Source organism: Macaca nemestrina, chromosome 12 (assembly GCF_043159975.1).
Source record: "Macaca nemestrina isolate mMacNem1 chromosome 12, mMacNem.hap1, whole genome shotgun sequence".
Lineage (NCBI taxonomy): Eukaryota > Metazoa > Chordata > Mammalia > Primates > Cercopithecidae > Macaca > Macaca nemestrina.
Genome location: NC_092136.1, coordinates 70,904,049 through 70,918,042, shown reverse-complemented (window position 1 = coordinate 70,918,042; position 13,994 = coordinate 70,904,049). Strand labels below are relative to the sequence as shown.

At 48.1% G+C, this 13,994-nt stretch overlaps 1 protein-coding gene across 1 annotated transcript; it reads right to left on the bottom strand.

The window, feature by feature from the left end:
- Window positions 1-948: 948 nt before the first annotated feature.
- On the bottom strand, window positions 949-11,547 carry LOC105468682 (cholinergic receptor nicotinic alpha 10 subunit). Its single transcript, XM_011718878.2, has 5 exons — window positions 6,018-11,547; window positions 4,604-4,749; window positions 4,019-4,173; window positions 2,069-2,601; window positions 949-1,406 (listed from the first exon to the last, which is right to left on the bottom strand). The coding sequence occupies exons 1-5, from the start codon at window positions 6,076-6,078 to the stop codon at window positions 949-951; spliced, it is 1,353 nt and encodes a 450-aa protein (XP_011717180.1). The 5' UTR covers window positions 6,079-11,547.
- Window positions 11,548-13,994: the final 2,447 nt, after the last annotated feature.

Genomic DNA, 13,994 nt, shown 5'->3' with positions numbered 1-13,994 from the left:
GTCATATTTAGCAGTGGGGGGTTATATACCAACTTTAGTGACAGTGACATTAATAAGTTCTGATAATCCACCACCATGGACACCAGCGATACATGGACAGCTGGGAAAGCGTTATTTCTGGATGTGTCTGTGAGGGTTTTCAGCAGGAGACTGGCATGTGAGTTGATGGACTAAGTGACAAGTTCCACTCTCAATGTGGGAGGGCATGGAGAAGACAAAAAAGTAGGAGAAAGGCAAATTCATGCTCTTTCCTGGAGCTGGGACATCCTTCTCTTACCATTGGACATTAGAACTTCAGGTTCTCAGGCTTTGAACTTGGACTTGGACTTGCACCAGTGGCCATGAGACAGACCTGAAGTACAGACAGACCTGGACCCCCAGCTTCCACTACCACAGACCTCAAGGGTAATACAGGGCATCGAGGAGGTGCTAGGTACACGCTTACTTTATTGAGTCGGGGATTTGGGGCCAAATGTCTGTAGGGCCTCCTGCTCTGGAAACTCAACTGAGAATCCCCAATCCTTTTCCCTGAGCCCCTCGGCAGGGAAAGGTAAGACCCAATGCCCTGCAAAGAAGCCACCTAGGAAGGAAGACAGGAAACGGAGCAGTTCAGTTCAGTTTCTCGTAATAACCCGCACACTCTCCACTGAGAGCTCTAGTACCCAGCACAAACAATTCTGTCCCTCCAAGACTGTACTCTGTGACCTTGGCCTTTGTAGAGTTCTTCTTTTTTTTTGGAATTAGGGGAGTGGCAGGCTCTGGATTTCCGTTAGTTAGGGTGTGTAGACAATGAGTGCTCCCTTGTGGATTGTGAAGTCAAGTGTCCCAGGGTCTTAGGAGCAGTGGGGAGAGACTGGCTGGCTTAAAGACCAGCAACCACTTGGCCATGGCTGTCCTTTTCTTGAGGAGCTGTGGCTGCAGCAGATCCCTGTGACTTAGTCCTACCCTTCAGAGGGCCTGCACCAGCACCAGGAGGCTCATGACCAGGGCCATGGAGAAGAAGATGCCCAGGAAGAAGCGGTCCATCACACGGGCCAGGCGCTTCCAGTCCTCATGGCAGCGCTGTGCAGCTCGGTGGCTGCGGAAGGTATTGGCAATGGTGGCTACATGGTGCAGTAGGGCTTCCTGGTGGCATAGACATCGTGGCTCGTGGCAAGGGCCCGCTGGGGGGCCAGCTCCTCCTTTGGGAGACTGGGGGCTAGGGGATAACTCAGGTGACCTGGACTGCCCACAGGGCTCCCCTCTTTCCTGCACGCACAGGCTCTGTGCCAGGTGTCCCAGCAGGAGGGCCCTAGCCCAGGCTGGCACTGGGCGGGCACTGGGACCACAGTAATGCAGGTTCATGATAAGGATAGTGAGTGCTGTTGAGAATGTGACCATGGTCATAGTGGCCATGTAGTACTTCCCTGCAAGAGAGAGAGAAAGCCAATTGGGACTCAAAACAAAAAGCCTGTGGATCCTGAGCTTCCTAGTCACCTCTACACAAATGGAAATAAGCCCACCATGAGGCTCTCCAGACCCTCCAAGCCCCATGGATGGAAGCAGGAAGGAGGTAAGGGCCAAGTTCTCCCCATCCTTCATTCCTACACGTGGGTCATCAGAAGCTACTGCTCCCTAATTGCTCCCCTCACTGCTGGAAGCTGCACTCATACACAATCCAGGACAGTCCCACTCTCAAATAACGATGGGCATGAGCTGGGGCAAGATACGAATCCTTTTTGTACAAATGGGATAACCAGAGGACCTACTTCCTAGGTTTGTGGTGATGTTTACCTGAGTTAATAAAGGTCAAGTGCTTAGGGGAGTGCCTGGCACACAGTGAGCAGTCGATGGATTTTGCCTATTACTAGGATCTGGGGATACTGATGTTCCACCATCAAGACCCAGTCGTGAGGGGTGTTCTCCCTGGAAGGAGCTAATCCTTTCCCCTCAAAATTAGGGGACGTTCCCAGGACGCCCCCGCCTCATTCTCTGAAGCGGGCCGTTCGGCAGACCCAGGCCCTGTCGCGGCCCCGCCCTGGGGGGTCCCCGGCGCATCGTCAGGTTCCCCCGCACCTCCGCTGCTCACCGATGAGCGGCACGCTCTCGGCCGGCGGCATGCTCTCGGCCAGCAGCAGCTGGAAGACGGTGAGCGCCAGCAGCACCGTGACGCCCAACGACACCTTCTCGCCCGAGTCGGCGGGCAGGTGGAAGGCGAGCGGCGCAAGCAGCGAGATGAGCACGCAGGGCAGCAGCAGGTTGCACACGTAGGCGGCGGCGCGGCGGTGCAGCAGCAGCGTGAAGGTGACGTCGGGGTAGGGCTCTGAGCAGCAGCCGTAGGTGAGCACGCGCCGCTGCGCCGGCATACCCAGCACGCGCCACTCCACGTTCTCCACGAAGTCTGCCAGGCTGGCGGCAGCGCCGCGCGGCCGCACATCCATTTGGTGCCCGCCATGAGTCCAGGAGCCGAACGTCAGGCCGCAGCGCTGGGCGTCGAACGGGAAGGCCGCCACGTCCACGGGGCACGAGCTGCGCGTGATGGCCGGTGCGTCCCAGCGCACGGTGCCATCGTGGCGTAGGACCACGTTGGTGCTGGCCGAGCCTGGCGGCTGCGCGTCCGCCCTGCGGGCAGGCGGGGCGGGGCTTGGCTCACTCAGGCTGTCCAGCCCGAGAAGCAGCCCTGGAGTCCAGGAGCCCAGGGCAGACCCCCAGGGTCTGAAAGAAACCAAAACTTCTCCCCAGAATATTGAGGCTCATTAAGTTCGAGACACGACGCAGGGGAGCACCTGGCCCCAGCAGCTGCTGGCCTGATGGCAAGACACCAGCCCTTCCTTGCTGGAGACAGCACTTGCTTTTCCAAAGGGCACCAGTAGGTGCCAGAGGAATCTGGGAACAGATTTTACCCTCTTCCCACGTTTTCTCGCCTTTTAAAGGCTGGAACTGCTCTCCTTTGTCTTGCCACTATTTACAACTTACTGGATCTTTCTTGAATTTCTATTTAAGCAAGGCCTCTAAGCCACTGCCTTCAGAGAGAAATACTTTTGAACTAAGGCCTCTCCCGTGATGGGTACAGCAGGTTAATAAACTTCTGCTTGTGGCCGGGCACGGTGGCTCACGCCTGTAATCCCAGCACTTTGGGAGGCTGAGGCGGGTGGATCACGAGGTCAGGAGATCGAGACCAACCTGGCTAACACGGTGAAACCCCGTCTCTACTGAAAATACAAAAAAATTAGCCAGGCGTGGTGGTGGGCGCCTGTAGTCCCAGTTACTTGGGGGGCTGAGGCAGGAGAATGGCGTGAACCCGGGAGGCGTTGCTTATAGTGAGCGGAGATGGCGCCACTGCACTCCAGCCTGGGAGACTGCGTCTCAAATAAATAAATAAATAAATAAATAAATAAATAAATAAATAAATAAACTTCTGCTTTTCTTTCGTTAATTTGACTCTCGTTTTCAGAACAAAGCAACACAGAGGGTGGAGTGCACCTAGAGAGACCCGCTGCTTGGAAGGGGTGGCGCCTAAAGGGCCCAGAAGGGACACAGACGTAGCCAGAGGACGTATAAACAGGCCTCTGCAGAACCCAGAGGCAACTCCGGGACACACAATGACTCCCCTTGGGGGACATCTGCAAAACTTATAGAGGGGCCCCAGAGAAAATATGCAGAGGGGCCCCAGAGAAAATAAAGCAGTGTTCCAGATGTCCTGGAGGAAAGAGAACCTTAGACAGGCTCTTGGGGGAGCCCTGAGAAACTTAGGGCTAAAAATGTGCCCTAGAGAGGCCCTTGTGATCCAGTCATCTGCCCTGGACCACACAGTAGGTTCCCAGGAGACGTTCAGCCTGGGCTGGCCTGGGATAGCCTAAAGTGGGGGTGCCATGGAGGGGCTGTGAATGCCTGGCAGCTTAGAAGGGTCCTGGGGAAAAGTTTCCAGGGCAGCATGGCAACCGGGTTGTGTGGTAGGGAGAGGGGATCAGTGCACACCCATGGCTAAGGGCAAGTCTAGAGAGGGGTAGGAGAGGGGAAGAGCCCAGATAGGCAGTACTTGTTATAGAGTACGATGTCTGGCCGCCACACAAGACTGCTGGGGATGCGGATGGCATCCAGGCCGCCATAGGCATTGGGGTCCCATTGTAGGTAGGCATCTGTCCACTCCTGCCGTATCCACAGATACAGGGTCAGCACCTGGTTCCGTTCATCCTAGTGGGGGCAGGGGATGGCAGAGATGTGGACATGTATATGCATATCCTGCCCCGTCTGTGCACACTCCCCTGCAGGGCTCTGGTCAGCACCCACAAACCTGACTTGTCCATACTGTCCAGTTCCCACCCAGACCTGACTTTGCCATGTGACCTTAGTGGGCTCTTCTCTTTTCTGGGCCCATTTCCTCAGCAGTTATATGAGGTGAGAATCCCCGCTTAGCAGGGATTCAATAAGTTCAGGAGTGCAAAATGTTGGGCACAAGGTAGGCACCCAACAGTCAGTATCCAACAGTTGGTAACTGCTATCTTTGTTAATATTAACATTTACAGAAAAGGAATTTCTGTGGAGAGAAATCCCAGTCTCTCACCCCTTCATTTCTTGACACTGTGACAGGTAAGACCACAGCTGTACCACTACCACAACGCACCATGTCGATGATCTGGGACAGTGTCACCTCCAGGGTCACATTCAGAGTCTGGTCTGTGTCTGCCACAGGTCTCAGGGCACTTGTGTAGTTGGCGAAGAGGTCACGGAACAGCTTGAGAGCCAGCCGGCCCTCAGCTCCCAGGCACTCTGGAGGGTCAGTAAGGAGGGTTGTCCATCCCAGGCCCTAGTCTCAGGGCCTTTGCTCACACCCTCCACTCCCAGGGCTGAGGCCCTGTCCTTATGAGTGTCCTCCTGTGTCTGCCCTTTCTTGCTCTAGCTGTGGCTCTAGTTCCTCCCTGGCTTGCCTGCAGGGACACACAAGATAAAGGCCATGGAGTGAATTGTTACTATCTTTTGGCACTAGGCTGACAAATTTCTCCTCCACGCTTCCCTTTTCAAGGACCTGGAGTCTGCCTGCCTCTCCACAAATGCTAGAGGGATCCAAACAAGCCACAAGAGTCCAGACTTTCACCTAGGGATTCTGAACCCCACTGCTCTGCCCCCTCCTGTCTCTCTCAAACCTGTTTCCACTTCTCCATCTCAAGCTGGTTTCTTCAAAACTTCTGATGCGATGGAACATTCCTTCCTTCTGAAAACACACTCTTCCCCAGGCTTTCCTGACACACATTTTCCTCAATCCCTGACCTAAATATTGTTCCCATGAATACTGTCCTTGGCTTCCTTCTTTTTCTTCATCCCAGATTTTTCTCCTGAGCTCCAGACCCAAATAGAGTACAGTCCACTCCTGAGTTTCCCACAGGCACTTTCAACTGAACTCGCTTCCTCCCTCCATGCTCTGAAACCTACTTCCTATCCCATGTTTCCTATCTCAGCAAATAGCATGCCCTCAGCTGCAATAGTGACCTCAGCTGGAAATCTGGGAATTATCCCTCCCTTCTCCCTCTCCTGCCTCCTCCTCTTGGAATCCAGTTAATCTCCAGATCCTGTCAGATCATTCAAATCCTCCAGATTTCGCTAAACATGATCTTGAGTCTGCCCTCTCCCCTCCAGGCCAGGCCCTTCCCTTCACTGTCACCCCCTCCCCCGAGGCTCACCTCCTACCCCTCCCATGCCCATAGACCATGCTTTTAAGCATGTACATCTGACCAGGCTAGTATGCTGCTGAAACCTTTCAGTGCTGCCCCCATCGTCTGCAGGAGAAAGACCTGGCCTGGTTGGCAGGCCCTTCAGCATCTGGCCCCTCTGATTTTCCCAACCCTGTCTCTGGAAGCTCCCCACTCATTGTTCCCACCTTAGCCAGGCAAGTCTCCTCTCACCCACTTCAGCACCCCTCTTCTCCACACTCCCCGAATACAGAGCTTGTTCTCAAAACAGGTACTGAGGAGAAACACAAGAGAGACTACATGGAAAGGGATTTTGGGAGAACAGGAATAGCAGCACCACGAGCTTCATACCTGCAGGGAGTAGAAACAGAAGCAGAAGGCCCAGGCTGAGGTGGTGGCTCCGGAGCCCCATGGTCCTGGCACTGCAAGAGGTGGGGCAGGTCTCTGGGTGTGACGCCTCCTGGCCAGACCTAGGGCAAAATTAGGCCCAGCTGGCAAGGATGGTATGGACAGTGCCTAGAAGTCAGAAGTAAGACTGAGATCTCTGGCGGGTCCAACCACCCTCCAGCGGGCCCTGCAGCCCCTCCAGTCTTCTGACCCTCCAATTTGTGCCTGCCCCTGGAGTTTAGTACTTGGTCTGTCTTTCTTCTCTGCTGGTCCTTGCCTCTTCTGGCCTCTGCCTCTGCCTCTGCCCTTTCCTATGCTCCCCACCCGCTTTGCCTTTCACTCTGTCTCTGTTTCCTTCTCTTTCCCTCTGTAACTTTCTTGGTCTCTCTGCCTCCCTGACTCTGATCGCCCCCTGCCTGCCTCTTTCCACTCTCTCTCCCTTTCTCCTACTTCTGTTTCATCCCTCATTCCTTCCTTCCTTCTTCCATTCCCCACACCTGGACTCTAGATGGGCCTGCTGCTCTCTCAGCAGAACAGGGACCAGGGACTCCCTTGATCAGCCCAGAGTCATCTGAGGCACAGGACAGCAGCCCTTCCCTCTTTGCCCTTTCATTAGCTTAATTATACCTGTGCATTACACAGGTGTTAAGACACCTGTCCCCATGACAACAGAGCAAAGGAAACTGATACCTTAGGCCTCTGGGGCTTGAATTATTCAAACTCTGTAAAGCAGCACACAGACTCAGCGCAGGCCCATCCTTGGGGGTTGGAGAGTACAGGTATGCTGGGTCAGGGTATGTGGAAGACCAGGGTTTAAGAGTGTGAGGCGCCAGGGTCAGTGGATGGATAACTGTCCTCTCATCTTAGCCACCATTGCCTGAATTCTGGAGGTGGAGGTTCCCCTTAGACTTGCAGCTCTCCTTGCAGTGTGGGACTAGACACTCCAGGCTAGGCACTTTGGGTCAAGCAAGCCCTTCCCTCCTGGTGGGAGTGGTGCTGAGCCTCAGGCCACTCCAGATGACCCAATGGACGTGGGTCCTCTCCTCAGACTCCCTGCAGTCATTCCCATCTGAGCCTATTTTTTCTCCTTGCCCAAACCCTGTGGGCAGTGTGGGAGAGCAGGGCAAGCATAGGCTTCAGAGTCACTTTCGGCCCTGTCTTATGAGCGCTCTCACCTGGGTAAGATATTGAAACCCTCTGGGTTTCTATTTTCTCAATCTGGTAATTGGATTAACAGTACTCATCTTGAAAATTGCAAGGATTAAATGAGATAACCTGATAATGCAAGGCACTGTCTAGCACGGTGCCTAAGGTACAGCAGGCCATCAACAATATTTACACTGTGGTCCTAGTGAGGTAGCCAGGCTATCCTCAGGAACACACATTTAGAGTCACAGGTATTTATCATGCACAGAGTTGTGATTATTTTTGTTCAAGGTGACCAGTTGCCTGACCAACAGCAGCACATACTTCCCTGGCAATCACATCCATAGCCATGACTTCGGGCATCATGGATATGCCAGTGATTCCCTGCTCTTTCTCCATCCCAGTCCCCTCTCCTAGGTACTCTGCTTAACTCCAACATCCCCCTCTGGATGTCACACAGCATTTCACATCATTTCACACTGAAGCTTCAGAAGTCCAGCCTTCACTTACTCAAGCTAGTAGAGGGGAACTGTCCTTAACTTGTTAAAGAACAACTACCAAAAAAACCCTACAGCTAGGGTATACTTAATGGTGAGAAACTAGAAGTTTTCTCCCTAAGATTAGAATAAGGTAAAGATGTCCCCCTCTCGCCACTCCTATTCAACATCATATTGAAGCCCTAGCTAGTCCAATAAGACAAGACAAGGAAATAAAAGGTTGGGAAGGAAGAAATAAAACTATCTTTTTCACTATGTTGGCCAGGCTGGTCTCAAACTCCTGACCTCATGATCTTCCTGCCTTGGCCTCCCAAAGTGCTGGGATTACAGGCATGAGCCACTGCACCCAGCCTCAATGCAATCTTAATCAAAATCACAGCAAATTATTTTGTGGTTATCAACAAACTAATTCTAAAGTTTACAAGGAAAATGAAAAGACCTGGAATAGTAACACTGAAGAGGAGGAAAATTGGAGAACTGACACTACACTACCCAACTTCAAAAATTACTATAAAGCTACAGTAATCAAGACAGTGTGGTATTGGCAAAAGAATTAACACACGGATCAATGGAACAGAATAGAGAGCTTGGAAACAGATCTCAACTGATCTTTGACGAAGGACCAAAGGCAATTCAATGGAGAAAGGATGGTCTTTTCAACAAGTGGTGTTGGAACAACTAGATATCCATAAGCCAAAAAAAAAAAAAAAGAAAAGAAATTGGAACTAGACATAGATTTTACATTTTCACAAAAATTGACTCAAAATGAATCATAGATATAAACATAAAATGCAAAACTACAAAACTTCTAGAAGATGATATAGGAGAAAATCTAGGTGACCTTGGCTTTGGCAATGATGTTTTAGATACAACAGTAAAAGCACAATCCATGAAAGAAAAAATTGGTAAGTTGGACTTTATTAAAATTTAAAACTTCTGCTCTGCAAAAGACACTGTTAAGATGATGAAAAGACAAGCCACACATTGTAATAAAATATTTATACAACACATATGCAATAAAACATCTTGTATCCAAAATATTAAAGAACCCTTAAAATTCAACAATAAGCCAGATGCAGTGGTGTCCCCTTTAGTCCCAGCTACTGAAGAGGGTGAGGCAGGAGGATCGCTTGAGCCCAGGAGTTTGAGTCCAGCTTGGGCAACATAGTGAGACCCTGTCTCTAAAAAAACAAAGCAAACCTCAACAATAAGAAATAATCCGACTAAAAATATGGACAAAAGATACACAGCAAAGAAGATAGCATCAGCTGATTAATGGATAAACAAAATGTAGATTACTGCTACAATGGAGTATTCTTCAGCCATAAAAAATCTATTGAAGTACTTTGACATGATACAACATGGATGAATCTTGAAAACATACTAAGTGAATAAGCCAGATACAGAAGTCCACATACTGTGATTTCACTTATATGAAATGTCCAGAATAGGCAAACTCATAGAGAAAGCACATAGGTTATTGGTTCCCAGGGAATGGGGGTGGAGGGGAATTGGGAATAATTGCCGATACGGAGTTTGGGTGGGAATGAAAATGTCTTTTTTTTTGAGACAGGATCTCACTCTGTCGCCCAGGCTGGAGTGCAGTGGTGCAATCTCAGCTCACTGTAACCTCTGCCTCCCAAGTTCAAGCAATCCTCCTCCTCCTCAGCCTCCCGAGTAGCTGGGACTACAGGCACACACTGCCATGCCCAGCTAATTTTTTTTTAATTATTTTATTTTTTGTAGGGACGGGGTTTCACCTAGGCAGCTCTCGAACTCCTGGGCTCAAGAGATCCACCTGCCTCAGCCTCCCAAAGTGTTGGGATTACAGGTGTGAGCCACCACACCTGGCCAAAAATCTCTTGAAATTACTGGTGTTGGTTGCACAATAATGAATATATGAAAAACCATGATAGTGTAAGTACATTGTAAAATGGTGAACTTTATGTTATGTGAAATATCTTTTTTTTTTTTTTTTTTTTGATACAGAGCCTCACTGTGTCTCCCAGGCTGGAGTACAAAGGCACGGTCTCGGTTTACTGCAACCTCTGCCTCCCAGGTTCAAGTGATTCTCCTGCCTCAGCTTCCTGAGTAGCTGGGATTACAGGCATGTGCCACCACATCCAGCTAGTTTTTGTATTTTTAGTAGAGACAGGGATTTACCTTGTTGGCCAGGCTGGTCTCGAACTCCTGGCCTCAAGTGATCTGCCCACTTTGGCCTCCCAAAAGTGCTGGGATTACAGGCATGAGTCACCACACCCAGCCTATATCTCCATTTTTAAAATGCTACAAATGTTTTAAATTGGTAAATAATTTGAATACGTGTTCCTCAAAAGAAGATATATAAGTAGCCAATGAGAATAAAAAGAGATGTTTAACATCATTCGTCATCAGGTGTCAGTCCATTCTGTCGGCTATAACAAAATAACATTTTTTTGAAGACTGAAAAGTCCAAGATCAGTTTCCAGTGAGAGCTGGTTTCCCGATTCATAGATGGCACCTTCTTGCTGTGTCCTCTCGTGGTGGGAGGGGCAAGGCAGCTCTCTGGAGTCTCTTTCATAAGGAAAAAATTTCATTCATGAAGTCCACCCTCATGACTAATCATCTCCCAAAGGTCCCACCTCCTAACACCATCACATTTGTGATTTGGTTTCAATATATGAATTTGGAAGCATGGTGTGGGGTACAAACATTCAGACCACAGCATCAGAGAAATGCAAATTAAAACAATTAGATACTTCTTCAGATCCACTAGGATGGCTGTAATCAAAATAGTACATAATGAGTGTTGGTGAAGATTTGGAGAAATCAGAATCCTCATACATTGATGGTGAGAATGTAATATTGTGCAACCACTTTGGAAAAGTTTTGCTTAGAGTTACCATATGTTCCAGCAGTTTCACTTCTAGCTGTATACCCCAAATAAAAACATGTGTCTACACAAAAACTTGTATATGAATGTTCATACCAGCATTATTCATAGTAGACATGACATGGAAACAATAAAAATGTCATTCAACTGATGAATGTATAAAAAAACATGTTAAGCCAGGTGCAGTGGTGTATACCTGTAGTCCCAGCTACTCAGGAGGCTGAGAGAGGAGGACTGCTTGAGCCCAAGAGTTTCAGGCTATACTGCACTATGATCATGCCTGAGAAATAGCCACTGTACTCCATCCTGGGCAACATGGAAATATCCCATTTCTAAAAGAAAAAAAAAGTCATACGTCATATATCCATAAAATGGAATTTATGGCCATTTAAAGTAACACAGTACTGACACATGCTACAACATGAGAGAACCTTGAAATATTATACTAAGTTAAAGTCAGTCAGTCACAAGACCACATATTGTATGATTCCCTTTATATGAAATGTCCAGAATTGGCAAATCTATAGAAACAGGAAGTAGATTAGTGGTTATCTAGGGCTAGGAAGATTGACAGATGACGGCTAAAGCCTTCAGGGTTTTTCTGGGACAATGATGAAAATGTTCTAAAACCAACTGTGATTATTGCACAACTCTGAGAATATAGCAAAAATAATTGCATACATTAAATGGGTAAATGTATGATATGTGAATTATATCTCAATAAACCTGTTAACAAAAGTTCATAATCCATCATGAGTGAGAGTTAGCGGAAAAAAGAAAACAATTGCAGAAATAAGAAAGAGCTCACAGGCACTGGAATGTTAGATAATGATAATTTGAATAGTTAATTCATGATTTTCACAACACCCTTTAAGGAAGATATTATTATTATTATTATTTTGAGACGGAGTCTCGCTCTGTCACCCAGGCTGGAGTGCAGTGGCACGATCTCGGCTCACTGCAAGCTCCACTTCCTGGGTTCACGCCATTCTCCTGACTCAGCCTCCCGAGGAGCTGGGACTACAGGTGCCTGCCACCATGCCTGACTAATTTTGTTTTTGTATTTTTAGTAGAGATGGGGTTTCACCGTGTTAGCCAGGATCATCTTGATCTCCTGACCTCATGATAAGGCCGCCTCAGCCTCCCAAAGTGCTAGGATTACAGGCGTTGAGCCACCACACCTGGCCAAGGAAGATATTATTGTTTCTATTTTACAAATGAGGTAACTGAGACACAGGAATAATTTACCTAAGATCCCATAGCATAGAACAGTGGACCTGGCATTTGAACATATAGCTGGGTTAAGGAGACCATTCCTTTCTAAACTACACTGCCTCTTTTAAAAACAAAATAGTGATCGTGAGACTGCACTGCAGCCTGGGTGACAGAGTGGGACGTCTCAAAAAAAAAAAAAAAAGGCCGGGCGCGGTGGCTCAAGCCTGTAATCCCAGCACTTTGGGAGGCCGAGACGGGTGGATCATGAGGTCGGGAGATCGAGACCATCCTGGCGAACACAGTGAAACCCTGTCTCTACTAAAAAAAAAATACAAAAAACTAGCCGGGCGAGGTGGCGGGCGCCTGTAGTCCCAGCTACTCGGGAGGCTGAGGCAGGAGAATGGCGGGAACCCGGGAGGCGGAGCTTGCAGTGAGCTGAGATCCGGCCACTGCACTCCAGCCTGGGAGACAGAGCGAGACTCCATCTCAAAAAAAAAAAAAAAAAAAAAAAAAAAAGTGTATGTGTAATGTGATTTAATACTACCTAACTTACTAAAATTAATAATATAAAAATTAAAACAGCAGATTAGACATAGCTGAAGAGAGATAACCAATGAATTCCAAGATAGATCTGAAAAAATTACCTAGAATACAATCCAAGGAGACAAAAATAAAGAAAGAGATTAGGAAACAGGCCAGGCGCAGTGGCTCAGATCTGTAATTCCAGTACTTTGGGAGGCCAAGGAGGGAGAATTGCTTGAGCCTAGGAGTTGGAGACCAGCCTGGGCAGGGCAACACAGAACATAGGGACACCCTGTCTCTACAAAAACATAAAAAGTGAGCCAGGCATGGTGGTATACATCTGTAGCTATTTGGTAGGCTGAGGCAGGAGGATCCCTTGAGCCCAGGAGTTTGAGGCTTCAGTGAGCTATGATCATCGTGCTATTACAGCCCATCTTAGGTGACAGAGCGAGACCCAGATTGCAAAGGCACTGTAACAGAATGAAAAGACAAGCTAGAGATTGGGAGAAAATATTTCAAAATCATATTCAACAAAGGACTCAAATACAGAATCTATAAAGAATCCTCACAAAACTCAACTATAATAAACCATTTGTTTAAACCCATTTGTGCCAGAGGTTGCAAATTTTGTGTGAAAAATCAGACCTTGGCAATGATCTTGAGTAGTAGGATATAGGTAACTCCCACTAGCTTAATAATGAAATGAAACACTAGGCATAGAGAGGTTAAAAAAAGACAAGGTCTGGCTCTGTCGCTCAGGTTGGAGTGCAGTGATGCAATCACAGTTCACTGTAACCTCTGCCTCCAGAGCTCAAGCCATCCTCCCACCTCAGCCTCCTGAGTAGCTGGAACTAAAGGTGCACACCACCCAGGTAATTTTTGTTCATTTTTTAAGAGACGAGGTCTCCCTATGTTGCCCAGGCTGGTCTTAAACTCCTGGGCTCAAGGGATTCTCTCTCCTCACCCTCCCAAGGTGCTGGGATTACAGGCGTGAGCCATCGTGCCCAGCCAATACAAGGTTTAAACAAATCCTTAGGAAAGTCTAAGAAATGAACATTTAAAGCAGAAATTAATAGATTACCATACAGAACTCCAGTAAAATTGATTAATAAGTCTAAGGACTGGTTATTTGAATAACAAAAAAATCTGGAACAATTTTCTGGAATTACAAATTAACAAAACTGAGCTAAAGATGAAACATCTAAAAAGAGCAGATACTCTGCAGGCCTTTGCTCAACTATTCCAAAATTTAATTCTCCAGACCTCTGTTAACTTTGATTTTGGAATTATTTCAGGGTTCTGTTGAGAAAATAAGTTAATTTGAATGTTGTAGACTCCACAGATCTATCGAATGTTGAGGTAACTGGTTCCTGTTTTATGTTTTTGAGAACTTTTTTTGAAATTAAAACTTTTTTTTACTATTTCAACGGGATTTTGGGATGTAGAAGATTAAGATTGTTAGGCCGGGCACGGTGGCTCAAGCCTGTAATCCCAGCACTTTGGGAGGCCGAGATGGGCGGATCACGAGGTCAGGAGATCGAGACCATCCTGGCTAACCCGGTGAAACCCCGTCTCTACTAAAAAATACAAAAAACTAGCCGGGCGAGGTGGCGGGCGCCTGTAGTCCCAGTTACTCGGGAGGCTGAGGCAGGAGAATGGCGTGAACCCAGGAGGCGGAGCTTGCAGTGA